At 43.9% G+C, this 27,880-nt stretch overlaps 1 protein-coding gene across 1 annotated transcript; it reads right to left on the reverse strand.

The window, feature by feature from the left end:
* Positions 1 to 6,829: 6,829 nt before the first annotated feature.
* On the reverse strand, positions 6,830 to 27,840 carry P3H1 (prolyl 3-hydroxylase 1). The gene is made up of 15 exons (XM_031962354.1): positions 27,178 to 27,840; positions 24,272 to 24,424; positions 23,313 to 23,502; positions 22,800 to 22,931; positions 17,164 to 17,303; positions 10,990 to 11,079; positions 10,689 to 10,741; positions 10,369 to 10,490; positions 9,260 to 9,387; positions 9,040 to 9,135; positions 8,508 to 8,658; positions 8,284 to 8,401; positions 8,101 to 8,176; positions 7,803 to 7,943; positions 6,830 to 7,362 (listed from the first exon to the last, which is right to left on the reverse strand). The coding sequence occupies exons 1-15, from the start codon at positions 27,673 to 27,675 to the stop codon at positions 7,207 to 7,209; spliced, it is 2,244 nt and encodes a 747-aa protein (XP_031818214.1). The 5' UTR covers positions 27,676 to 27,840; the 3' UTR covers positions 6,830 to 7,206.
* Between the last annotated feature and the right edge of the window lie 40 nt (positions 27,841 to 27,880).

Genomic DNA, 27,880 nt, shown 5'->3' on the forward strand with positions numbered 1-27,880 from the left:
ACAGTTCTTTCCTTCAAAAAGCTCACATTCTAATCAGAAGACAACATGCAAATCATACATACATAAATATTTCATGCACACAAGTGTGCATATATTATATATGTCGGATAAACACAAAGAAAGTAGGGAAAGGACACTTAGAAGTAATATCAGAAGGAAAGCACTAGCATTAAGGGAGATTGGGGCAGGCATTTTGGAGAGGGTGAGATTTTGGTTGAGACTTAAAGAAAGCTAGGAAGCCAGCCAGGAGGCAGAGAGTATTTCAGGCATGGGTGAAGGGCGGTTAGTCAGTAAAAATGCATAGTTGGGAGATGGCAATGATTGAAGAAAGGTTAGGGTCACTTACCATATATGGAGAGGACTGAAGCATAACAGGTAGGAAGGGCTCTGGTTATGAAGAGCTTTAAAATCAATTTTATATTTGATCTTGGGGGTAATAGGAATTTACTAGAGTTAATTGAATAGAGTGGGAGAAATATGGTCAGACATGGAATTTAGGAAGATCACTTTAACAGCTAGATGAAATTTATTTTCACTTTCTCTCTCTGTATGTATATTATTCCTTCTTTTTAACCATTTCAAATGAGAATGAAGTTCAAGTGTTAGTCACTAACCCATCCCTCTTTTTAGTTTGTTTAGATGTCTACTTATGCATCTGATAATGTGAGATAATTTTTCCAAGTTTTTCTTTCACTGACCTTCCACCATTCCTTTTTCCTTCTCTTTCCATCCTTTTCATAATATTGTCAAGACATAAACCATCAAGACAGAACCATTTTCAGGCCTTATTTAATTAGCCTCCTTCTATGAAGCCTGTTGATGATGATAGGGTTCTGAGGGGACACACTTATCAACTCTCTTTCTTTGAACTTAAGCTACTTATCCTTTATCATTCTTTATTAGTGTTTATTTTTCTTTCTCTAAACTTTCGTGTTTGAACTTCACAATTTCTCTGCAGCTCTGATCTATTCATCAGGAATGCTTAGAAATTCTCTATTTCATTAAAGATACATTTCCCTCTTGTAGCATTATACTTAAGTTTTACTGGATAAGGTTTTTTGTTTTTTGTTTTTTTGGTTGTGTTTTTTTTTTTTTGTTTTTTTTTTTGGCTGAAGCCCATGCCCTCTGCCTTATGGGAATATCAGATTCCAATTTCTCTGTTCCTGTATTGTAGTGGCTGCTAAATTGTGTATGATCCAGACTGTGGTTCCTTGGTACTTAAAGGTTTTCCTTCTGACTGCTTGAAGTATTTTTTTCTTTAACTTGAAAGCTCTGGATTTTGATTATTATGTTCTTGGAAATTTTACATTTTTTTTTCAGGAAGTGACAAGTGAATTTTATTTCCAATTTGCCTTCTGGTTCTCAGAGATCTGGGAAGTTTTCTTTTAAGATTTCTGGGGTTTAGGATGTCTAGACTTTTTTTTCAGTTATAAAATTCAAATAGTCCAATGACTTTAATTTTTTTTTACTTTGATCTGTTTTCCAGGTCAGTTATTTTTGCTATGAGTAACTTACATTTTTTTCTATTTTTTTTTTAGCCTTTTGACTTTGTTTTAATATTTCTTATAGTTTCATGGAGTCATTGGCTTCTCTGTTCCATTTTGATTTTCAGGAAGATTGTTGCAAGGTTTTCTACTTCTTGTACCAAGATATTAATTCCTTTTCTCATTCTTTCTTCCATAGCTTTCATTTATTTTCCATTCCCTCCCCATTTTTCCATTTCTATAATTCTTTTTTAAAAAAAAAACTCTTGTTTGTGAGCAAGATGGTGGAGAAAAGGTAGGGACTTACTAAATTCTCCCCCAAACACTCCAAACACCTTAAAATGATTCCTCAATGAAAATTCTAGGGTGACAGAATATACAAAAGGTCAGAATGAAACAATTTTCCAGACTAAAACAATTTAGAAGATTGGTAGGTTACACCAGGTGAGATGGGAGTACAATCCAGTGTACGCCATACCCCAGAAAAACAGAAACAGGCTTTTGAGGTGACTGAATCAGTCAGTTTCTGGGTGCTTCAGCTAAGGGGCTTAAACAACTAGTCAAAAGAAGATTAGAGAGGTCCCTTTGCTGACATCACATTGCCTATATTTAGATTTGGGTCACAGTCCTGGGTCTTAGTCCCAGAAAAAGGAGGAGCACTGGCACATCACAGCTTGTGGTTGCAGGGGAGAAGGGGCTCTGGTTACAGTGCCAGAGTGGAAAAGTGTTTGTGGTCACTCATAGATCAATACATTTTATAAGAGAATAGTAAACACATTTCTCCCTAGGTCACATCACTTTGAAAAAACTGAAAACTTACAGGTCCCCAGAATTACCTCTGAAAATAATTGCATAAAAATATGAAGTTGGGAGAGTGTCCCTTTCATTCCAGAAGCAGAGATTTGTTAGCATAGAGTTAAAAATCAAGAAATAAGCTGGAAAATGAGGAAACAGTAAGGGAAAAAACTCAAAGATCAAAACACAAATTCAGAAAAAGACAAATAAAGTCAAAACTCCTGAATCCAAAGCCTCAAATTAAAATATGAATTGGCTCCAGGCCATGGAGAAGTCAAGAAGTATTTAAAAAATCAAGTAAGAAAGATAGAGGAAAAATTTGGAATATAAATGAGAGCTAGAAATCATTTTTAATGAGTCAATGGCTTGGCAAATATGGCAAAAAAAGAAGAAAACATCACATTATAAAACAGAATAGACCAAATTGTAAAAGAGGCACAAAAATCAAATGAAGAAAAGAATATCTGGAAAAGCAGAATTGGCCAAATGGAAAAAGAAGTACAAAAACTCATTGAAGAAAATAATATCTTAAAAATTAGAATTGGGAAACTAGAATGTAATGATTCCATGAGACAGTAAGAAATAACAAAATGAAATCAAAAGAAGAAAAAAAGAAGAAAATGTAAAATATCTCACTGGGAAAAAAATCTGACTGAAAAATATATGAAGGAAAAATAATCATCAAATGACCAAAAAAAGAGTCTAGACAATATCTCTCAAGAAATTATCAAGGAAAACTGCCCTGATATTTTAGAACCAGAGGATAAGATAGAAATGGAAAGAATCCACTGATCACCTGCTAGGAGAAATCCCAAAATGAAAGTTCCAAGGAATATTATAGCCAAATTCCAAGAGTTCAAGGAAGAAATATTATAAGTCAAAAAGAAGCAAATAAAATGGATAACACATGATTTAGCAGTTTCTACATTAAAGGATTAGAGGTCTTGGAATATGATATTCTATAGGATAAAAGAGCTAGTATTACAACCAAGGTCATTTACCCAGCAAAACTGAGTATACTCCTTGGAGGGTGAGGGGGTGGGAAGGAATGGATATTCAATGAATTAGAGGACTTTTAAGCATTCTTGATGAGCAGAAAATTTGATTTTCAAATATAAGATTCAAGAGAAGCATACAAGAAGTAAAGAGGAAAGAGAAATCACAAGGGATTTGCTACTGAGCAGAGAAACAAAAATTAAAACAATTGAGGTACTACCCCATACCTATCAGATTGACTAATATTACAGAAAAGGTATATGACAAATGTTGGATAGAGTACTGGAAAATTAAAATATTAATGCGCTATTGGTTGTTATATCTAATTTGGAATTAAGCCTAATTAAGACTCTTCGACCCAGAAATTTCACTACTCGGTCTATATCCCAAAGAAATAGAAATCAAAAAGAAAAATGACCCACATGTAAAAAACTATTAGAAGCTCTTTTAAGTGTAAAGAATTGAAAATTGAGGGGATGCTCATCATTGGGGAATGATTGAACAAATTGTGGCATATGATTGTGATGGAATACTATTGTGCTGAAGTGATGAGCAGGATGCTCTCAGAAAAATCTGGACTTACGTGAACTGATGCAAAGAGAAATCAGCAGAACCAGAACACTAGGCACAGTAACAGTAATAGTGTATCTACTGTGAATAACTTAGCTATTCTCAGCAATACAATGATCCAAGACAATTTTGAAGGAGTTACGATGACAGGTACTGTCCATCTCAAGAGAAAAAGCTGGTGGAACCCAAATGCAGATCAAAGATACTTTTCCTTTATTTCATTTTTCTTGGTTTTTTTTGGGGGGGTCTATTTTTTTCCAAGACAAGACTAGACATGGAAATGTATTTTATATGACTACATATGAATAACCTAAGTCAAATTGCTTGCCTTTTCAATGAGGGGGGTAAGGGAGGGAGAGAATATGTAACTCAAAATTAAAAAAAATATTAAAATTGTTATTACATGTAATTGGAGAAAAATATTAAAATATAAAAAACTTCTTGCTTCATCTCTTTTAGAAATTCTAGCTGAGTTTGTGTCCCAGTTGTGTTTTTCTCTGAGTCTGATTGTAACTGTTTTGAAGTCATTTTCTTCTGTGTTAATATCCTGAGCACCCCTGCCACCGTAATAGCTCATTATATTTGGATTATTTTTTTCATTTGCTCATTTTCCCAGGCTACTTCCTGATTTCAGGCTTGATGTTAGGTCTGTGCTCTGTAGCACTTCTGAAGGGAAGGTCTGGGTTGATCTTGCTGCTGTGTTCTTGGGGCACTGAGTGTTGTGGGATCTCAGGCCTGGGAGCTGCAAGTTTTTAGTGTCTCCAAAGTGGTCTGATCCAGAACAAAGTCTGATTGCTGCCCCTCAGTCTGAGCTCTGTAAATTCTTTACTTGACTCTTGAGTCTGAGAAAGAGAAGGTAACTGCCAGACTCTGTGCCCTATAGATCAATAGAAAAGCTCTGTTGGCTCAGGATGGCAGAATGGTAGGTTCTCCTTTGGTGTGAGATTAATGGGAGTCTTTGTTCTTTTTTTTACAGGTTGGTCTAGGTGCTTTAACCTGGGGTTTGGGTCATGCTGCTGCTGCTTCCCCCTTCCTCTATATACCTCAGAGAGCCTTCCTACCCACTTTTCATTCTGCGCACACCATTGGGACCTGGGGAATGCTCCAGTGTGGGTCTAGGCCCTCCTCCAACCCTGGTGCCCCACCTCTCCCTGGTTGCTGGCATTCTTTCCCCCACCCTGTTCCAGAGTCTGAAGACCTCTCTGTCTGTCTCCTTGTGCCAAGGTGGGCTGGACCAAGAGTTCACAGTCACTTCCCATCAGGATTTGGTCTGGTGCATTTTCTCATTAGGTTTGGAGGAATTTGTGGGTCGGGAGCTCACTGCTCTGCTTCCTTTTGCTGCAATCTTGGTCCTACCTTGAACTATTTTCTTTCTTTAGGACACCCTCAATGCCGAATCTCAGATGGGATATCTGGGTTCTAATGCTCAATCTGCCATTTCCTCTCTGTGTAAAAGTCCCTTCTGTCCTTAGTTGGCTCAGTTGGACATTGTACCTGTAGGCATGTTCTGAGGATCAAAAGTAATAGATGGGAAACCATTTTGAAAAGCCTAATGTTCTATAAACTGTTACTACAGAATTTTGTTAAAAAACAAACCAAAAAGTCATAGCTTTCTCAATATTCTCAAGGTAATAGCTAATAATAATATTAATAGTTAATATTTATATATTACCTATTAAATGTGCCAGAAATTGTTTCAAGCAGTTTACAAACAGTATCCCACTTGATTCACAAAACGACTCTAAGAAGTAGGTGTTATTATTATTCTCATTTTACAGATGAGGAAACTGAGTCAGGTAGGGGTGAAATGACTTGCCCAGTGTCTGAGCCCGGATCTGAACCTGTCTTCTTGACCCCAGGCCCAGCACTCCATCATGTAGCTGCCCCATGGTGGTGAGAACAGGGCCAAAGCTGGCACGAGCAGCTTTTGCTTCTTACTCTTTCCTCCTACAGCTCCCGTTACTCTCACTTTTGCCCTTTTGTGATGATCTACTCGCCTGATGTCCTCTCTGATGCTCACCATCTACTGGCATCCCTCAAAAGCTTCAGCAAGGGCTCTGGAACCCTGTATTCTGCCCACCTGGGCCATGGGGAACCTCTAGCCTCAGAGATTATCTGAGGAAACAGAAGAAGAGCTAGAGTTGGGAGTCAGGAAGCTGGGCTTGGGTCCTTAAGCCAGCTCTGCAAACCTTCTAGTCTCGGTAAACCTCAGCCTTCTCATCTGTAAATGGTGTCCTGCTGCTTGCCCTCAGGGCAGGGTAGAGTTTAAGGCTTGCTCACACCAGTCCGGGCCTGAACAGCCACCTCCCCCTGAAAGAGCCCGTCCTCCCCTCCTCCAACAGTGTCCAACATCCTATGCTCTGAGGAAGCTTCTTTCCAGCCCTGCCAGGCCCTGACCCAGACACACCCTGCCTCTGATGCCAAAGCTTCCCTTTCCTCATGCCTGGTCCCGCTCCCTCTGTGCCCCTCCCACAGTGAGGTCCTGGGATGGGCCTGGGCCGGGCACTTGGGCGGCCCCACGTCCAGCTGCTCCAGAGAGCACCTCTCCCGGCCGTGGCTGCTGCCTCAAGGCCAGACCCAGGGATGGTCTACGGCCAGGTAAGGGTGCCCGCGCTTCTTGTGGGCCCTACACCGGTTTCGGTTGGGATGGGGATGGCCAGCTGCTCTGTTAGTCAAGGAACAGACAAATGGCCCAGATGGACAAGCCAGATGGCAGAGGCTCAGGATCTCCAGGTCCATTCTCTTTTGGAAGCTGCTGCCCCCCAGAGGAGTGGAATTGCCAGGAACCTCCAGGGGACTTTGGCAACACTCTCTGACAGCAGGGATGAAAGCACGTGGTGGGCATCAGAGAGCCGGTGCCAGGGACACTGATGGCTGCTTCCCCCATACTGGGGCAGGATTAGGATAATCCCTACCAAATGGGGCCTCTCCTGGGGTGGGGGCAGGGAGGTGAAGCAGATTTCCACTCTCCCAAAAGCGAGCCATGATATAGAAAAGAAAATCTTTATTCTTTGGTTGTCTATATAAGGTACCCAAATACTGGAGTGTTGCTGGCTCTGCAAGCCGGCCTGCACCATGACCCCTGGAAGCTGCCCATGCCTCAGAGAGGGAGATCAGAGCCTCCAGGCCAGAATGGAAGAAGCAGCAGGCCGGCCCTTCCCGCCAGCCACTCAAGTAGTAGCACCAAGCCTGGGGGACGTGTCTGGTCACTTTGGCTCTGCAAATTGGTGCAAGGCGGCAGATAGAAGTCACAAGCAGTCCCTAGCCCCAAGGCACTTGAGGGGGCCAGAACGATCTCATCGCAGGCACCCCGGTTCCCCATCAATCCATGTGCAGCCAATGCCCTTCCTCCCGGGCACTGTCATAACTCATCCTTGCTCCCTGACTTGGTCGCTGAGGGAGGCTCCGTGGGAGACACAGGTGAGTCCTGGGACTCGTGGTGGGGCTGCTCCTGGGACAGGTCAGATTCTTCAGGGCTGAAGAGCATCTTCACCAGGTCATCTGCTTGCACTCGGTCCTGTGGGTACAGAGGCAGGTAGGGAAGGTAGGGAAAGTCCCTATCACCTTTCCCAGTGGCTAGGGGGTCTTGTGACCTGGGAAATCACTTTCTCCAGTCATCTCCAACTTTGGAGGAAGGGGCATTGAGAAGACCCCACCCCTCGTTCTGCCTGCCCTTGGCATTCTGGGGCAGAAGACAATGAGTCACTTAAAATTACTGTCCTGATATCTAGTCTGATGACATAACCAGGCTCCCAAGAGAGTGAAGGGGCCTGAGGCATTCGTCCAATCTTGCTCCTTTATCTAAAGAGGGTTAGAGATCATCAGGATCCACACCTGTCTTGAGTCCAGCTGGTGTTCCTCCCACCACACTGTGGTCAGGGAGAAGGAGGATGGAGGAAGCGGGATGGAGAGGTGCAGGGGGGGGGGGTGGAGAGGGGAGAGGAAGGAAGCACTCACCCGCTCACTGTGCCGGGGGTCCAGGGTGAACCAGAGCGCGATGGCGCAGCGCTGCCCCCTGGTGACAGCCCTCACCCCATGCGGGTTCTCGGCCCCCGAGGTGAAGCCCACCGCTCTGCCACACCGGGGCTGCACTTCTGCCTGGGAAAGGAAACAAGGTAGGCCGTGGCACTTGGGCTGGGCCCCAGCACCAGTGCCCAAACTGGGGCTGCCAGGCTGCCTCCAGGAGCACCCTGTGCCCCCCACCCCTGGCACCGCAGCTACCCTACACCTGCCGGACCTCAGGGCAGCCACTCACCGTCACTGTCTTGGCATCTAGTTCAGTGAAATAAAAGTTTCCTCCATCGAAGTCCCCGTTTAGGTAGAGAATAGCACTGGAAGAGAGCAGAGGCTGAGTGCGGGCTCCATCAGGCTCCAGGCCTGACCAGGGGCCCGCAGGGGAGGGAGAGGCCCCGGGGGAGCCAGGACAGGGGCCTGGTACCTGTAGTCCCGGAACGTGTAGGCAGGAGGCTCCTTGACGCACACCAGCGCCTCCGAGTTGAGGATGCAGTTGTCCACGTGCACCGGATGGCTGCTGTCGGTCCTGTCCTCCTGGGCTTCTGGAAGCCAAGCGTGTCAGCCATGAGGCAGAACTCCCCCTCCCTACCAGGCCCCCGGCCCCCCAAAAGAGAAACAGGAGGAAGGGGCACCACCTGCGGGGCCTACCTTCGATGGCCGTGCGGCACACCAGGTGGGAATAGGAGAAATAGAGGGGCGTGTCCAGCCGGAAGTAGGACTCCATGACGCGCCTCACCTTCTCGGTCACGTTGTAGTAGAGGTGGGCACTCTGCAGGGGTACCTTCCCCTCCTGGCCCAGCTGCACGGGGGCATGGCCTGGGGTTAGTGCTAATGCTTGGCCCTTTCCAGGCAGCCCCCAGGCTTCTGGTCCTCAGCCCCCTCACTTTCCCATCACACACAACCCCCTCAGGATCTTTATCCCAATCTCCGAGTGGCTTTTGGGTGCTTCCCCCAGGGCCCCTGAGGTTTCTCCTCAGAAAACAATCTTCCCCTAATCCTGAGGTCTCCCACTCTTGTCCTGCCTCTTTCTGACAGCAAGTGACCCAGCGTCCAGCAGGAAGACCCCAAAACAAAGCTCCTTAAACACAGTGACCCTTCAGTCCAAGAAAGCAGGAGAGGAAGGAAGTAAAGCAGCTTTCTTTGAGCACCTTCCTTTCAAGCCAGTCTATTGTCTCCTCACCTTGAGGGCTTTGAAGACAGTGACCCCGTAGAACTTCTCACTTTTGGTGTGGGGGGAAGTGTGACCACGGTACCCATCCCCTGCGGTTGCTGCTGCCTGGAGGACAGACCCCCAATCAGAGAAGAGTCACTGTTCCTCATGCCGGACGTCCCCGCCGCCCAGAGCCCACTGGCTGAGGGGAGGGGAGCAGAGCTGGGATCCCTCTGGCAAAGCCACTCACATTGGTGAGTCTCTGCAGCTGCCGACACTCGTCATCAGAGATGACTCCATCCATCACCACCCGCTGGGAGCCATTCAGCACCTTGGAGCTCATGGTAAGGCTGATTCCATCATAGAGGAGGGGACCTCCTGGAGGGTGAGGATGAAACCCGGCTGGGATCGTTGGGCCCATGGCCCTCCCAGGAGTGCCCACTCACTGGGGACGTCTCCCTCCCACCACCCCCAGAGGCAGTGTGGCTTTGAGGGAAGGAGGAAGCTGTGAAAGGCAGGGGCAGGCCCTGCTCCTGGCTCTGTCCCTGGAGACCGCCTGACAACCTGGGCAACTATAGCCTACAGAGAAACGGTTCCAAAAGTCTCAAACAGGAACAACCCAAGCCATTTAAGAAGCAATGACAGCTGAGGGATGCTTTCCCAACATCCCCAGGAAATGGGCTGCCCAAGCATCTGCCGTGTCACGCCAGGCAAGCTCTCCTAGATGAGAGGGTGCTCCATGCCGGGTCTCAACGGGGGCACTGGCTGAGTGTGGGACTGAGACGAACTGACTCCAAGGCCATGCAGCACGTGAGTAGAAAACTCGCAATCTGAACCCAGGGCTTCTGACTAGTGAGCTAGAGGCTTTTCCTATCTGACCACCTACGGCCCCTGACAGGCACCCTCCAAATATGGGGATCTGTCTTATTCTCCCAAGCAGATAATAATGGAGAGGAGGGCCCATGTCTCCTCCCTTCTGGGTTTCCCACAGAGCCAATAAGGCCTTGCTGAAATGAATGGCTGTTGGACTCTTAAGGGTCTTGTTTTCATTGATTTGAATATTACCATGCACAGCATTCATGAAGTAATTCCTCTGTGTCGGCAGTCTCCTCTAAAAGCCAGGAATGACCTGGGCCTCAGACTCCAGTCCTTTTCCTGGATTACCTCAGCCCCTCTGGGCCTGCCTTCCGCCCTGGGCCGGCCTTCCGCCCTGGGCCTGCCCCACACCTGCTAGGCAGGGACACTTGGGGTCCAATGCTACTTTACTCTAAGGCGTTAAAGCCCTCTGGGGCCTACCTGGAACTATCAGCTCTAAGGGCCTGACCCCCACATCTGTTCTGTCACCACTGGCCCTCTCACCTTCCCGAGCTAGCAGGCTCACATCTACAGCCTCCTTTGTCTTCTCCTCCACCAGAGTTTCGATCTCCTTCATGAGGTTTCCAATCTCTTGAGAAATGCGTACAGCTGTCTCCCGTTCTGTCCTGTTAGGACAAGTCCTCTGAGGAACCCCACTCCAAAAGCAGCTCTAGGGTCCCAACATCATCATCCTGGACCCACCCCTCTGACCATCTGTCATCTCTGAACAGAATTCAAATCAGGCAAGGTCTGATTGATAACACATTAGGAGTTAATTATCCAAGGGCCCCAACTTAATCAAAGGCTCAACTTAAGGTCCTCACTTCTGCTTTTCTTGCAGTCTCTTGGGAATCACCTCCTCTGGGGTCCATGTGTCCTAAAACAGGCAGGAAAATGTTAGGAAAAGCTTGCTAACCACTTAGTCCATATTTCTGCTTAGAAAATAGGGCTAAGATGTATTCTAGGGAGAAAATGGGCTGATGCTGTTCTCCAGTGACCTATTCCATTCCTGTCTCCTTCTCCACCCCTGACAATCAACATCTTTCCAACCTTTACCTGAACTCCAGACAGTCCCAGGACCATGTCAACGTCAGACTCCCCAGGCTATCCCAAGTTACTACTTACTGGGTCCACAAAGGGAATTCCAAATACATCGTAAGCAAAGAAAAGCAGCTCCTTCTCTAACAGGCTCCGGTGTCGGTATCTCTGGGCATTCTGAGGAAGAAAGACAACAAACAACAATTACTAATTATTTGTTGCATGCAAAACATTACTTGATTCTGGAGGAGAGGATAAAAATCTTCTATAAGATAGTCCTTGTCCTGGAGCTCACACCATGTATTCGGTTAAGGTAAAGGACAGAAATAACCCTAATACTTATGAGTGAAGGGCTATTGATGCCTGGAAAGGGAAGAGAAGGGGGAAACAGAGAAGGCTTCTTGGAGGAAGTGGCATTTAAATAGAGTTCTAAAAAATATAGTTGGGTATAGAAATCTATTCTATCCTACAGGAAAGTAGGAGAGGAAAGGAATAAAAGAAGGAGGGGGAGTGCTGATAAGAGGAAAGGCAGATTGGGGAAGGCAGTAGTCAGAAGCAAAATGCTTTTAAAGTTGCACAGGGTAAGAAAAGAGAATGAATAGGATAAACAAGGGGAGAAAAGGATGAAGGGAATATACAGAAATCTTAACCATGAAAAAAAAATTACAGCAAGTTTTCTTGATAAAGGCCTCATTTCTCAAATATATAGAGAACTGAGTCAAATTTATAAAAATAAGAGCCATTCCTCAGTTGAGGATGTTGCACAGGCAGTTTTCAGACCAAATGATAAAAGCTAATTATAGTCAAATGAAAAATGCTCTGAATCACCACTTTCTAATGAAAAATGCAAATTAAAACAACTCTGAGGTACCAGCCATACCTATCAGATTGATTAATATGACAGGAGAGGATATAGGAAAATTAAGACACTAATGCATTGCTGGTACAGTTGTGAATTGCTTTAACCATTCTGGAGAGCAATTTGGAATTAAACTCAAAGGGCTATAAAAACACATATACTCTTCAGCCAGCAATATAACACCTAGGTCTGCATCCCAAAGAGATTTTTTTTAAAAAGGAAAAAGGCTGATATGTACAAACATATTTATATCAACTTTTTTTATGGTGGCACCAAAAAAAAAACAGAAATTGAGGCAATAAAAATCGGGGAATGTCAGAATAAATTATGGTATGACTGAGATGGAATTCTATTGGGCTATAAGAAATGAGCAGGATGCTCTCGGAAAAGTGTAGAAGGCTTACATGAGTTGATACAAAATAAAATGAGCAGAAAGAACACTGTATACAGTAACAGCAATATTATACAATGATCAACTAAGCTATTATCAACAATCCAATGATCTAAGATAATTCTGAAGGACCCATCATGGAAAATGCAATCCATGTTCAGAGAAAGAACTGATAGAGTCTGAATGCAGATCGAAACATACTTATTTAGGCTTTATTTTTCTTTGTTGTTTTTGTGGGGGATTATCTTTCATGATATGATTAATAAGAATATGTTTTTGCATGACTATACATGTATAACTACATTAAATTGCTTGCTTTCTCAATGAGGAAATAAAAATAAAAATTTAAAAAGTGTTAAAAATTTTGACATGAAAAAACAATTTAAAAATGTGTAAGAGTTCGAGCAAAGAAAGGACATTTCAAGTAGAGGGAAGAGTGTAAGCAAAGGGATGTTTAGCTTGGAGAATGAATGAATCTCTGAGTTGTGAGAGATCTTAAGAGAGAGTTTATTCTCTCTTTCACATGACAGTTCCTCTGCCTCCAGCAGGTCTTCTTCTGACTAAAGACTGAGAATTGAAACACTCCCAGTTCCTTCCTTCCACTGATTTTCACATGGCATGAACCCAAGAGCTCTATTCTCTTGACTGCCCTACTCTAGATACCCTCCAGTTTCTTTCTTAAGATAGAAAGCAGAACTGAATAAATACTCTAGCCATGGTCTCACTGTGGCACAGGCCAGGAGGATGACCATTTCTCCAGAATTACACATTACATTTCTCAATATGGAAGCCTTTGATTGTGTGAGCCTTTTTTGCTGCCATGATACTCATGTTAAATTAACCCCTAGATCTTTTTCAGAACTGCTACCTAGCCAAATGTCTCTCATTTTGTAGTTGGAAAATTATTTCTTGAACCCATGTTAGATTAAAGTCTCACATTTACTTGAATTTTATTTGCATTAAATTTCCATATATATATGTTGCCTTATAAGGGGCAACAGGGTATATAGCTGGCCTAGTCAGGCACCACCAATCATACATCCTAGATGTTACTCTGGCCAAAATACTGAACTTCTCTGCATTTTAGGGATCTCTTTAGGATGGTGAGCTGCAGAGATGCCGCCACTCTGCATTAACAGAGAGAATTCCTCTCCAGAAGTTTCCTACAATGCTGAGATCACAGAGTTATATCCAATTTCACTATATTCCATTAAGCTCAATGTTCTAGCCTCAAAGCTTAACTACCTCATATCAGCTGATGTGTCAGCTATAGTTCCCAGGCCTGTTTCACTTGCATCCCATCTATGCCTTGGTCCTGATGACAATATTAAGCAGCATAGGTCTATGGGGGCAGGTCCCCAAAGACTTTTTCCTAAGATGATGCTCAACTATGACTAGTCTTGAGGTTTCATCCTTCAGTCAGTTCTGAAAATATATCTTCTTCAGCCCACCTTTCTCCATCTTTTCCCCAAGAGCAGCATAAGATATTATTTAAAAGCATTTGTCAATTTTGGCAAGACATATTCTTTTTTATTGCTTTTTATTTACAAGATATATGCGTGGGTAATTTTTCAGCATTGATAATTGCAAAACCTTTTGTTCCAATTTTTCCCCTCCTTCCCTCCACCCCCTCCCCCAGATGGCAGATTGACCAATACATGTAAAATATGTTAAAGTATAAGTTAAATACAATATATGTATACATGTCAAGACATATTCTTGATGAAGCCATGAGAGCTGAGACCTCTGACTCTTTTTCTAAGGAGATGCTTATTAATCATCCCTTTAAGAATCTGCTCTAAATTTTTTTTTAAAGAATTGGAGTCAACAAAAAGCTATCAAACTGTGCATACCCTTGGATCCAGCAGTATTACTACTGGGCTTATATCCCAAAGATATTTTAAAAAAGGAAAAGGGACCTGTATGTGCAAGAATGTTTGTGGCAGCCTTCTTTGTAGTAGTCAGAAACTGGAAACTGAGTGGATGCCCATCAATTGGAGAATGGCTGAATAAATTGTGGTATATGAACATTATGGAATATTATTGTTCTGTAAGAAATGACCAACAGGATGATTTCAGAAAGACCTGGAGAGACTTCCATGAACTGATGCTGAGTGAAATGAGCAGGACCAGAAGATCATTACTTACTTCAACAACAATACTATATATAATGACCAATTCTGATGGACCTGGCCATCTTCAGCAATGAGATGAACCAAATCAGTTGCAATAGAGCAGTAATGAACTAAACCAGCTACACCCAGGGAAAGAACTCTGGGCGATGACTATAAACCACTACATAGAATTCCCAATCCTTCTATTTTTGTCCGCCTGCATTTTTGATTTCCTTCACAGGCTAATTGTACACTACTTCAAAGTCCGACTCTTTTTATACAGCAAAATAACTGTTTGGACATGTACACATGTATTGTATTTAACTTATACTTTAACATATTTAACATGTATTGGTCAACCTGCCATCTGAGGAAAGGGGTGGGGGGAAGGAGGGAAAAAGTTGGAACAAAAGGATTTGCAATTATCATTGCTGAAAAATTACCCATGCATATATTTGTAAATAAAAAGCTATTAAAAATATTTCATCAGTTCTTTTTCTGGAGGTGGATAGCATTTTAAATTATAAATCTTCTGGAATTGTCTTTGAATAAGTTATTGTATTTCTGAGAATAAGAAAAAAAGAATTGGAGTCAAGCTCCTTGGCAGAGAGTTGCCTGGTAAACTCTCTGTGCATGGATATCAGGCTCCTTAATATTAAATTTTAAATCCTTCTTTTATTCCTGATCAGAATTGTTTTTTTGTCTTCAGTTTTCCATCCCTCCTAGATTGATTTCTACTGCAGAATTTTCATCTATAGACTCCTTCATATATATTCTTTCTCTAAATCCTTTAAGGCTCTCCCAGAAATTTAGGGTATATAACAAGGTTTCTTTATCTTCTTTATCACAAATTCTAAGAGAAATTTTTTCCCAAAGGTTTCATTATTTCCACCTCAGTTATCTCCTTTTGGATATTAAATTCCATAAAGAATTTCCTTTATATTGATTCTTTTCCCATCTGAAGGATAAAATTATTATTAAGGCAAGTTAAGAAATTATTGTTTTCTCTGCTTTTGGCAAATTACTGGACAACTAAAGTCCTTGATCCTATTACATCCAATTTCTTTGTCAGTTTTGTAATCTATTACTCAAGCACCTCACCTGTTTCTCTGTTTAGGTGGGCTATCATACAATTTGTTTGATAATAATGTGCCTGTTTCTACCTTCATTAGTTTTCATCCAAATACTCTTATGTCATCTTAATTTACAATGGTATTTTGCACCTCACTAATCTGATCCTATTTCTTTTAAATATGGTACATCCTTTCATGTTTATTTTAATCATGAATCTCTTTCCACTCATCAAACTTTCAAGAGACTTAAAAAACAAAAACAAAAACAAACTAGGCCTGTGATTTCAGTTTAGGGAGATCCCTGTGAGTAACTCTCCCTAACAATGTAGACTAATAACTACTCTGCAATGAGAGGTACTTGAACCACTTGGACTTAGTTACCTACCCAAACCATAAGGCTAGGAGAAGTCAGAGGATTTGAATTTATTTCTTGCTTCCTCCAGAGGCCAGCTTTCTATTACATCACAACGCCTCCTTCTGGCTTGACAGCCACATTCTGGGCACAGGTATGTATCTGGATTTGGGGTCCGCTGAATTTCTGGCTGGCATTGACTGCTATTTTTCCTATAGTGTGATGTCTACTCTTTAGACTGGGGGATATAAAAAGCAGTTCTTTTCCTCTCTCTTTCATTTTTAAAGCCTAAATATTCAGAATTGCAGCACACCAGGCAAATGCTCCCTGACCAGCTCTTCTTAGGAGAACTCTCTTTCTCCTCAAGAGCATTTAATCTAAGCCATGAAAGGCTCAGGAGGAAATGATGGCTGTCTTCAATACTGAAGGGTTGTTATGTGGAAGAGGAATTAAGGTGGTCTTGCTTGGCCACAAAAGACATTACTAGTAGCAGTCGGTAGAAGTACAAAGAAGCCAATTTAACTGAATTTAAGAAAAATATCTTAACAATTGGAAGTTTCCAAAAGTGAAGCAAACAGCCATGGACAAGCAAGGGAGAGACTGGATGACTTCCTAATTGACCCTCTGCAGAAGGAATTCTTGATTAGACTTTGATGGGCTCAGGATTCTACAACTCAGACCCAAAGACCAGTGTGACTAGTATGTGGAAATGTCTTTTGGATGGGGAAAGAAGCACAAAAGTGAGGGACGAACCAGAATGAGATGAAGGGAAAGAGGAAAAGGAAAAAATTGGCATCAACTGCCAGTAAGAGGTCTTGGAGGAGGATGACAATGATTAGTTTCAGCTGCCTAATGATGCCCAGTCTGTCTCTAGTGAGGAATGGACTCTATCCCATAGCAAGGAACCAGATCCACCACACACACTGTCCTTCCAGCATCTTCAATCCAGAATCCTTTGCTCTTTGGCCTGGCCCAAGGCTGCCCCTATCATCATTATCTCAGGAGAGCATCCCAGAGTGTGAGTTGGAAGGCAAAGGGCTTGAGCTCATGCCAAAGGAAGTAAGGATGTGAAACTTGAAGAAGAGAAGACTTGAATGGGCCATGGAGACTGCCATTTGTTGAAAGGTCATAAATGTTCTGTATGGCCTAAAGGGACGAATCAGGAAAGGGGTGAAAGCCACAGAGGGGCAAACTTAGTCTTAGTAATAAGATAGGATGTACAAGAGTAGAATGGGCTGCCTTGGAAAGTAGGGGGTCTCCATCACTTTCTGCAGATCTTTGTACAAAAGCTAGATAACTATATGGGGACTAGGTTGTATTAGGGATTTTTTTTTCAGTTTTGATTTGGATGAATCCTTTTTACTCTAAGAATCAATGACCTACCACAGTAAGAATGGGGAGCAGATGCTACCCCATCTCTGGGCCTAGATCTACCTGGCCAGCCACCACCATGACTAACAGAAGCCACTCACCTCCCGGGGGCTCAGGAGCTTTGCCGGTTCTTCTCCCAGCATCGCTGTGTAATAGGCCAGGTTCTGGTTCATTACCTCGTCATTGGGAAAGAAGAGCAGGTACGTCTTGGCGCATTCAATAGCTTGGGTATAATTCCCGACTGCAAAGAGAAACATGGCTGCAAAGGAGGGTGCCCAGGCCCTCAGGGTATATCTCAGTCTCAGTTGGGGCTTGGTTGGGGCCCAGTGTTCCAAATACAGGAGGAAGGCAAGGCATGTTGGACCAGCTGACTAACTGACTTGCACCTGATTTTACTGGGAACAACCATTGGCATCCGTGTTTTATTAATAGAAAATACAGATAGATTATTCAGAAAACAGGAAAAGAGGGCAAAGAGATAATAAAGTTTGCATTCCTCTAAAATTTTAGTCTACAAAGTGCTTCCCTCTCCCCAGTTATGTAAGGGAGATAAAAAAAAAAAAAAACCAAGGATTTTCTCCATTTTACAGATAAAGAAATTGAGGTTTGGGTACAGGCAGCAAAGCTTAGGGATAGGACTTGTTTTCACTTGCCTGTCTCAAATCTAGCACCCTCCCTGTACCAGACACTGTTATAGTGATGAAACATTTATTTTCCCTACTTGGTCACTCTTGGGCAGAGAGAAGGGGAGGGTTAGCCTAACAGAGAAGGGAGGGGGGGTTAACTTTTTCAGGTTTTTTTTTTTTTAGGATAGATCTTCCTTATACAATTGATAAGCTCATCCCACGAGGCTTTTATCAAACAAGAAAAGAAAGATTTCTAATATATGTTTCCAGAACTTGAAATTTCTATATGGCATCTTGTCACTAAATACCCTCTGCTGATTATCTGCCTCTTTGCTCTCTCTGCTTCAGCTCTCCTCTCCAGGTTCTACCTCTTCTATCTACCAGTACCCTCCCACTCCTGTTAAAATTCCCTGGTTTTTTCCCAGGTCTGCTATTAGGGATCAGGGAAAAATCTCTGTGAAGAAATCTAGAACGTGGTTTCTTCATGTATAAATGAGAGAGCAAGCTCTCAATGTGGGGATGGATTAAGTCCATCTATACTTGATTGCACATAATTGTTTATATGTTGTCTCCCCAATTAGACCGGGAACTCCTGAGGGTATGAGTTGGCTTTTGCTTTTCTTTCAAGTATTGAGTACCCTTAGTACTTGGCCCATAGTTGGTCCTTGACTGCTTATTGACTTGAACCTCCCATCTAGGAATATTACTGTTCTGTAAGAAATGACCAACAGGATGATTTCAGAAAGGCCTGGAGAGACTTACACGAACTGATGCTGAGTGAAATGAGCAGGACCAGGAGATCATTATATACTTCAACAACAATACTAGATGATGACCAGTTCTGATGGATCAGGCCATCCTCAACAGCGAGATCAACCAAATCATTTCTAATGGAGCAGTAATGAACTGAACTAGCTATACCCAGAAAAAGAACTCTGGGAGATGACAAAAAACCATTACATTGAATTCCCAATCCCTATATTTATGCACACCTGCATCTTTGATTTCCTTCACAAGCTAATTGTACAATAATTCAGAGTCTGATTCTTTTTGTACAGCAAAATAATGTTTTAGTCATGTATACTTATTGTGTATCTAAGTTATATTTTAATATATTTAACATCTACTGGTCATCCTGCCATTTAGGGAGGGGTGGGGGGTAAGAGGTGAAAAATTGGAACAAGAGGTTTGGCAATTGTTAATGCTGTAAAGTTACCCATGTATATATCCTGTAAATAAAAGGCTATTAAATAAATAAATAAATAAATTAAAAAAAAAAAAAAAAAAAAAAAAAGAACCTCCCATCTACCCCTCCCTGCCTCAAATCTGGACTGGACAAAGACCAGGCAATTTTACAAGAAGCCATGTCTGTGCTTCTGGCTCTACTATCACTGTTGCTGCTACCTCTAGGATCAATATTTTCCCCTGTTTTGCCACTAAGGATTAAATCATGGAAAGACAATCTCAGCCTTATCCCTTTCCCCCACCCTGAAGAAAGTGAAGTTAAGTGACTCAACCCAGTCTTATCCTTAACCATATAACTGCAGCTGTACTGAAAAGCATCTTTTTGCTGCAGTACACATTGTTAGACAAGCCCCCTCCCCTGCCACTGTTCATAGCCTTTGACATTCTCATGTTTGTGGCACCAATAGTATCCCAGGGAGTGAAGGACCAGAAAGGTATTTCTTGGCTAATGCCTTGTAACAATAGGCACAGCCAGGCAGGGGGACACCTCAAGTCTATTCCACAGATCCAACTGTGCTCAATAGGAGTAGCCTGAGAAAGACCCAACAATTCTAATTAGGAGTTTGAAGTTGATGAAGTCTATGTGTTTCTTATACATCAGCCCCTCCCACCAAAGTGAAATTACCTGCCTCCCAATAAGAAAGTAGCAAGTGCTCAAGTTTGTTTACTAAACTTCCCCTCCAAATCCCTCTTGACAATGCCTTTGTTCAGCCTGTCCCTCATGCCTAGAACACTCTCCCTTCTTAGCTCCATTTCTGGGAAGCCCTGGCTCCTTTTAAAACTCAAATCCCACGAGCCTATCCCCAAGAGGTTTTCCTGATTCTTTCCCTCTCATTCCAAAATCAGTTTACATGTGCTTTAATTTACTTATGGTTGTATGTTGTCTCAGCCCCATTTCCTGCCATCCCACAGAAAGTAAGCCTCTAGAGCAGAGGGGACAGTCTCATCAACCTGGCATTCCCATCGCCCAGCACAGTGCCCGGCACCAAGAATGGAGCTGAGCCAGGACCATTTCCTGGCTGGGCCTATTCCTCTTTGCCCTCTCTGCCTCAGCTCTCCCTCCCCAGGTCCTACCTCTTCCATCTACCAGTACCCTCCCACTCCTGTTAAAATTCCCTGGCTTTTTCCAGATTTGCTATTAGGGGTCAGGGACAAATCTCTCTGAAGAAATCTAGAATGTGGTTTCTTTATGTGTGAGTGAGAGAGTGAGCTCTCAATGTGGGGAAGGAGTCAATTCATCTGTGTGCCACACTGCTGCACTTCTAACTCAGCTTTGTTGTTGGCACCTCTCCCCCTCCACAGTGCTTCCTCTCCCACTTTCTCAATGACTTTGTTGCTGTCCCCTCTCTATCCCCTTCTGACATCTTCAATGATAATGGTAACTTTGATGGTGGATAACCTTCTCAACAAATAGGCTCATAAACTCTTGGCTCCTACCACCACTACCCCCATTGGCCCTTGGCTACCCTGTTAGACCTTGGGAGCATTTACAATTGCTCTAAGAGGTGGGAAACTGAAATACTTTCTTACTGGCTCCTTACTTCCAAACGAACCTGTTCTCTGCCCTCCCCAAAATCTCTGTGCCTCAAAGCCACTATCATCAGACTTCTCTTCATGATCTCAATCTTGTGGTTCACTATTTCAGTGATGCACTCTCCTCCATTCTGTACACCTGGTTCTTCTGCCATTCTACCTCTGTTAACCTTGAAGTTCCCATTAGCCTCCTCTGTTTCCTCTTCCCAATAGCTCTTCCATAGATTTATCTCTCAAACTCCCAATTTCATCTAAACTACCTTCTCTCTCTCTTTCTATTTTACTAAGACCAAATGCAATCAACCTGTTGCTCCTCTACTTCTTTAAATCTCTCTCGCTCTTGGCCTCTCTTCCTCCTTTCTTCAATCACAGAATTGATAGAATTGGAAGGGATTCTGTTGCTTATCTAATCCAGTGTCCCCCTCAGTTTACAAATGAAAGTGAGGCAAAGAAATGTTAAGATTCTTTGCCCAAGATCACACAGCAGTAAATGTTAAAGGCAGGATTTGAACCCAGGCCTTCTTATATCTAAGTCCAGCATGCTAATTCCTTGATTCCATTCTTTCTTCCTATCTCCAGAACCTGTCTCACTGGTCATTTCCACTCTCTGGTATTTTCAATCTCCTCTTTAAAGTCCTGTCATCAAAATGTTTTAGCCTCCCTTAGTGTAAAAGAAGAAAAGCCTTCTCTTGACCCTGCTACCTTCTCAAGCAATTATCCCATTTCATTTTTTCCCTTATGGTCAAGCTTCTTGTTTGTTTCTTGACCAAAAAAATCTACTGGTCACCTCTGATTCTTTTCCATCGACACAGTTCTTCAGTTCTTGAGAAAGTGCTAACATTCCTAGCACAACCTGAAACCTCTCCAAGGCCAATGATGACCCTCTCATTGTCCAATAATTCACAAGACTTTCTATCGTTATCCTCCTGTCCATCCTATCCCAACCCACCTCCGACTTTCTCTGCATCTTCTCTCTTGGTTTCAGTGACACTGGACTCAGGCCAGGAATGTCTTCATTCCTCTCAAGGCATCATTTCAGATTTTCTCTACCATGTCCTCAAGTCGAAAACCTCCCCGTCCTCCTTCAGCTTCTTCTTATCTATTATCTTCTCTCTTTAAAAGGTAAGCTTCTTGAAGGCAGGTTTTTGAATTCTCTGAATATTGAACACAGTGCCTGGCATATACAGTAAATGCTTAATAAACATTTGTTGACTGAATGACTGTTCTAATCTTGGCTCTCCTCCTCCCTTTTAACTCCTTTTGGGTTTCCTTCTCAATTCCATCTTCATCTTCTTCCTGGCTCCCCTTTCCTCTTACCCCTCTATGTGGACAGCTCCCAATCAATCTTTCTGGCACCATCTTTCCTGATCCAGAATATGACTCATCTTATTTTTTTCTAGGAAGCCTTCCTGACTTTTCCAGTCTTTCCTTATCTTGTCTCTAATCTCCTTTTACATTTATAGAGTATGCCATCCTGTTTAGAAATTAATTGCAAGCTGATTTATATATTTTTTAAAGCCACAAGAGCCCATCTTCTCATTTACAAATCAAGATTAGGGGCCGGGGGGTAAAGGTATTTGTCTAGGATCACAGAACTCATTAGTATAACAGAGCCTGGGACTAGAACCCAGGTTTCCTAACAATAACTGTTGCCATTACTTACATGTCCATAGTACTTTCTGGTTGACAAAACACATCCACTCCCTGGGTTGTCAACTGACTTGTAGTTCACAGATCTTTCCCTATCCACATTGTAGTAATTAAAAACCCTGGCATTATGACAATGGGCAGGGTCTAGTGTCTGTTTCATGGGCTGAATAATAAGACATGGGGCCCTTATGAGTTGCTTTGTTTTATTTTAGTTTTAGTGCAAGCTCTAATTAGAAGATGCCATAGAAAAAACTGCAGAAAAGTGCTTGGGGCCCAGCCCCTTCCCCTTCCAGGGCTTTAGGAGGTGCTGGTACTGGTTTCTGAGGCCAGGTACTTGATATATCAAAGAGAATCTTGGGATCAGATCAAGAACATCTGGCTTTTAATTCCTCATTATTCAACTTCCTACTTATATGAACTTGGGCAATTACTTCTCTGGGCCTCAGTTTCTCTTATCTGTAAAATGGGGTGTTTTCTAGTTATAAAATTCTGAGATTCTGTGAAATTTGAAAGATTGTATGTAGGAACCATGTATCTACATACTATAAAGAGCATTCCTGAACATCCCAGAGAGTGCTGTACTAGTGAGAAATCAAATATATTAATGAAGAGGTGACAGTTTTTTTCTATTGTTTTGATAAAGAGAGCAGAAAGAGGCAGAAGAGGAGGAAGATGGCTCTTACTGTTGTAGTAGGCAAACTGAAGATAATTATAGTGTGATGGGAGGAAATCTTCAAAGGGCTTCTCTCGGCTGGGATGAGAGGCAAGCTCGGTAACACAACTCTGTTTACAACTCAGCACCTGGATGTAATGATCTGAAGGGAATCAGAGAGGAGAATGAACAATGCATCAGTCTGGGACATTTAAAGCTGCGGACCAGATAAACAAAATCAAGAAAAGGTAACTGTTGGTCAGATGCCTAAAAGGATGCAAGCCAACAGACACTGAGGCAGAGTTGGAATCAGAGAACAATAAAAGAGCTACAATGTAGGTTTCTGATACATGGAGCAGAAGCAGCAGAAGCCCTGCACATTTCCCAAGCTGGGGCTGAGCTCAGAGCCTCATCCTCTTCCAGACTGTACTGACTTCATTCCAGGATACAAAACCTACTTAGGTAGCAACCAGATCTTTCCTAGAGAAAAAGATGAGGAAAAGGTCCCATTGAGCAGAGCAGAGAAGAGCAGAGCAGCACACACCTGTGATGGACTGGAAGAGGTCAGCATTGTATTCGAGGTAGTTGTAACCATCATAGTCATAGGGGCCCTCACAGAGGGCACGGCATTCCTCATCTGCCACAAAATACTCTTGCAGGGCTGCCTCCAAATGGGGCACAGCTTCATGGGGCTGTTCCTCTGAGTAGAGCCGCACACCCAGCCGGAACTCGTGCTTGAAGGAGGATAGGGGATTCAGCCTGCCAAGTCATGAATTAAGCAAGGCCCATCCCTTCCCTTCTGCCCACTGCCATGAGATTCACAAATTCCTGTGTCTATCTGTCTGAGTCCTAATAAAAACTCAAGGAATAAATGAAGTGTGCCTGGCAGGAAAATTAATAGGAAAAATAGATTTGTTGATTGATAATTACAAAAGGGTCTCACAAGAGTCTTTTACACAATAATAAAGCACTCAGGCATCATTATCCACATTTTACAGATGATGAAATTGAGGCTCAGGGAGGTCATCAATTAGCCTAAAGTCATGTTCCACTTTACAAAATGGAGAGGGATATTCATAAAGTCCCTGTGCAGCTTTAGAACTTTTCACTCTTCAGATTTCATAATTTAGGCTGCTAGTTTGAGAGAAATAACTTGTACTTAGTCTGGTAAGAAGTAATGAATTTTCTTCTCACTGCTGCCCTAGGATGCCACTAACCAAGGGAGGCCTTTCCCTTAAACCACAGAATCTGAAATCAGAATTCACTGTCCTGTGCATGTCAAATTTATGTTCCACCTGGTCCAAAGTCAAATATACTGGCTTTGATGTGCCTTTTGCAGGGAATTTCTAATGTAATTAAAAACAAAGATTTTCTAGTTTAGAAGTCCACAAAGACTTTCAGAAGGTTGTTCTTCCCTTCTTAGGAGTGGAGGACCTTCTCTGCTGACAGAGGGGATAGGATAGAAAGGGCACAGGGAAAGGAAGGCTGGGGATCCTGATTCACCATGTGGGGTTTTGCCTCGAGATCCTTGAAGTCCTCCTCCTTGACCCCTGACATTGTTTGATAATAGTCCAAGTTCTGGCGCATCTCCAGGTGCTCTGGGTTCCCCACAAAGAAGGTGTGTGCAGCTGCAACAGCCTTCTCCAACTTGTTAATCTGCAAGTGAAGCAAAATGAAGTAGTTCCCGAGTCTATGCCGAGTAGATAGCCTCCCTTCTGAAGAGACTCCCTGCCTCCAGCTCCCTCTGGCTATAATCAAGGGCAGGTCTGACCATGTCATCTCTTGCTCAAATGCTAGTGACTCCCTAAGACACCATAGCCCAACAACACATATCGCTGTGCTCCACATTAGAAGTTCTTTACAACTCAGCCCTTCCTACCTTCCAAATCTGCCATTCATATTTACTATAGTCTGGCCCTCCAACAGTCTGAGGGACAGTGAACTGGCCCCCTATTTAAAAAGTCTGAGGACCCCTGGAGTGGTTTGTGTTGACTCCCTCATTATAACACAAGTTCCTAGAAAAAAGGGACCATGTCTCTACCTTTCTTTGTATCTTAGGATTTACCTGAGTACAAAGTACCCTTATTAAATCTTTACTGACCAGCTGATTGGCATGTTGGGGACACAGAAATAGAAAAGCATGACATACAACTATACCCCAAGAAGCCAGCCATTGGTGAGCAGGAATCTTCAGACCCTTTCCAGCCAACTGAGCCCAGATCTTTCCTTTTAAGAGGATGAATTGCCTCTTGTTACTCCTGTCCTACATGCCTCTGGTTGAAAGGAACTAGGAAGGACAGCTATTTCTCTGGGATAAATTTAACACAGCAGATGCTGAAGAGTAAATGAGTATTTCTCTGATCAGGCATGGGGATATGCTGTTAAAAGGTACAATACTTCACTCAATAGTGCTTATTTTCAATTTTTAAAAATAAAGGTTACACTTATAACTACTCAATCTTTTAATTCCAGGATTCTGATCAGGAACTGAGATGACCAAAACCAGAAACATCAAAGGGACTAAGGATGGGTATAGGGTCTTAAAGAATGACACTGGGCTCAATAAGTACTTTGAAAGACAAATTCAGGGAAGGAGATTAAATTATCCAGGTATATTCAGAAACAGGCTACATTACTGACAAATCCTAAACTCTTCACAAAATTATGGGGAACTGATGGCACAGTGGAATAGAGTGCTTGTCTGGAGTGAGAAGACCTGAGATCAAATCAAGCCTCAGACACTAATTCTGTGACAACTGGCCAAGACACTTAACCACAATCTGCCAGTTTCCTCAGCTGTAAAATAGGCAAAACAAGAATAGTAAAGCATTTTGTAAAGCTTAAAGTCTTATGCACATATAAGCTATCATTATTTCACTTTTATCTTTGTATCTCTTTTAGACACTTCTAGCACAATACCTGACACACAGTAGATGCTTAATTGGCTCATTGATTCCTACCCCAAAATCCATTCTGGAGAAGAATTCTAGTTCCAGCTCCAACATTAACAAGCTGTAGGATCCTGAAAAAACACTAAATTCTTACAGGCCTCAGTTTCCTTATATGTCAAATGAAGGAACTGGACTAGATAACCTCTCAGGTTTCTCTTTCCAGGACTAGATTCATTTTTATTGTTAGAAGTGATGAAGCCTTCCAGATATGATGAATTTTTGCTTGATTTTCTTCCAGTCTCTCTCTTCTTCCTTGTACAATGAAATATCCCTTCCATTAAGTAGTAGCTGTCCTCCTCCCCTTCAGTTATGCTATTACATCATAATTTTTTAAGGGAATATGAGTTTGGGGAGGAATTATATATATTTTGCAGAATTTTATATTCTCTTATCTAGAAGATTGGGGGGGGGGGAAGAAAGATTTTTTTTCAGAGTAACTGTTACTGGGAGATGGGCGTTTGAATCCAAATTCTTTGTGGCTTATCTGTAGGCTGTTAAAGGTCTGTTCTTTAGAGATGCATTTTGAAAAAAACATAAGCGGTACTGCCGGCCAGCTCTTGTCTGGAGCCAAAAACCTTGTTTTTTGTTCTGTCCTCAGAACTGCTCTTAACACTCTGCAGAACTGAAGGGCTGGCACTAGTGAATTAACCCTTAAGGGTTAGCCTAGTGAAGTCAAATAGCCAATAGGAAAAAAAGAATACCGCGGGCCGAGAAACGGGACAAAGTAGGATGTAATTTCTGTGTTTTAACTTAACTCAGAAACTTGAGAGGGTCCCCGGCAGGGAGGAGCCTGGGCCCCTGCCTGCTACGTGGCATTCCAGGGCCTGAAACGGAAGGCGCTGGAGTGGGTAGGAAGGAAGAGTAGTCAAGAAACCTTTTCTAAGCTTGAAAAGAGATGAGGCTAAGAAACAAGGGAAAGCACTGGTGGAAATCAAGCCCTGCAACTTTGTCCACAACCAAGCATTGCAACTTTGTCCACAACCAGGCATTGCAACTTTGTCTCTACACTAGCAGTAGGGTCAGGGGGCGGAGAGCTCCCAGCTCAGCCGGGATCTCGGGGCTTGGGGCAGGACCTGGAAGGAAAGATATCTCTCCAAGTTCTAGAGACTTAAGCCTGGGTCACGCCTGCATTTCATCTTCAAAACCCCTTCTGGGTCTGACTCCGACACGGCCAGCTGCCTGGAGCATTCTGGAGGGAAGGGGGGATGCCATCAGCTAAGCCCACAGCACCTCAGAGTGGAGAGAAACCTGAACACTGTCTCCATCCTGAATCTGAACAAAGGTCCGCTCTATCGTGTGCCCAGTCGGTTACGCAGCCTTCGCTTGGAGATCTCCAGTGACGGGGAGCTCACTACCTATCGGGCCGGTGGATCTGGACCAGCTCGCTCTAGGTCGGGAAGATGCTGCTCGCTTGGAGCCTGCCCGTGTCCCCCGCGAGGCCCCCCGCCGCCGCCGCACCTTAAAATAGGCCACTTGCAGGTAGTTGTAGGGGCTGCGCTTGCGGAACTCCAGCTCCAGCTCCTCGCTGAGGGTGTGAGCGGCGGGCGCGCCCAGGCAGGCGCGCAGGCAGGCGGCACGATGCAGCAGCCTCCCGAAGAAGCGCAGGTCGCGCAGGGCACTTGCGGCCCGGCTCGGCTCGGCCCCGAGCCCCGGCTCGGCCCCGAGCCCCGGCTCGGGCTCCCAGGGGTGCCGGGCGGCGCACCCGGAGCGGCAGCGCAGGCGCAAGGCTCGGAGCGAGGCCCGGGAGCGCAGCGCCCGCTCCATGTGCAGCACCACCGCCGCCCAGTCCCCGCGCGCGTAGGCCGCGGCGCCCGCCGCGAACAGCCCGTCCGGGGCCTCGGCCGACTCCAGCCCCGCTGCCACAGACGCCGTCCCCGGCTCCGCCGCGGTCCAGAGCCAGGCCTCAGCCCCGGCCCAGGCCGCGGACAGCCACAGCCACAGAGCGAGCCGGGCCATAGCCGACCGTGCACACCTAACGGACCCGGCGGGCAGCAGCTCACAACCCGCCCGGAGCTCCGCCCCAGAAGCCAACCCCGCCCTAAAGCCTGGGCCCCGCCCCTAGGCGGCCTGACCCGCTGGGGCGCAACCTCGGCCTTAGACTGGCCCCCAGAATGAGACCTACCCCTAGGCCTATGCTCCACCCTCCAAGGATAAAGCCCTG

This window comes from Sarcophilus harrisii, chromosome 3 (genome assembly GCF_902635505.1).
Source record: "Sarcophilus harrisii chromosome 3, mSarHar1.11, whole genome shotgun sequence".
Lineage (NCBI taxonomy): Eukaryota > Metazoa > Chordata > Mammalia > Dasyuromorphia > Dasyuridae > Sarcophilus > Sarcophilus harrisii.

Bases quoted from the DNA above. Each gene is read 5' to 3' on its own strand.
- P3H1 (XM_031962354.1), bottom strand. From the start codon at position 27,675: ATGGCCCGGCTCGCTCTGTGGCTGTGGCTGTCCGCGGCCTGGGCCGGG. The intron at 8,402-8,507 runs GTAGGCCCCGCA...CTTGGCTTCCAG, and splicing joins GTGCCGCACGGCCATCGAAG to AAGCCCAGGAGGACAGGACC. The intron at 7,363-7,802 runs GTGAGTGCTTCC...CTGTACCCACAG, and splicing joins ACCCCCGGCACAGTGAGCGG to GACCGAGTGCAAGCAGATGA.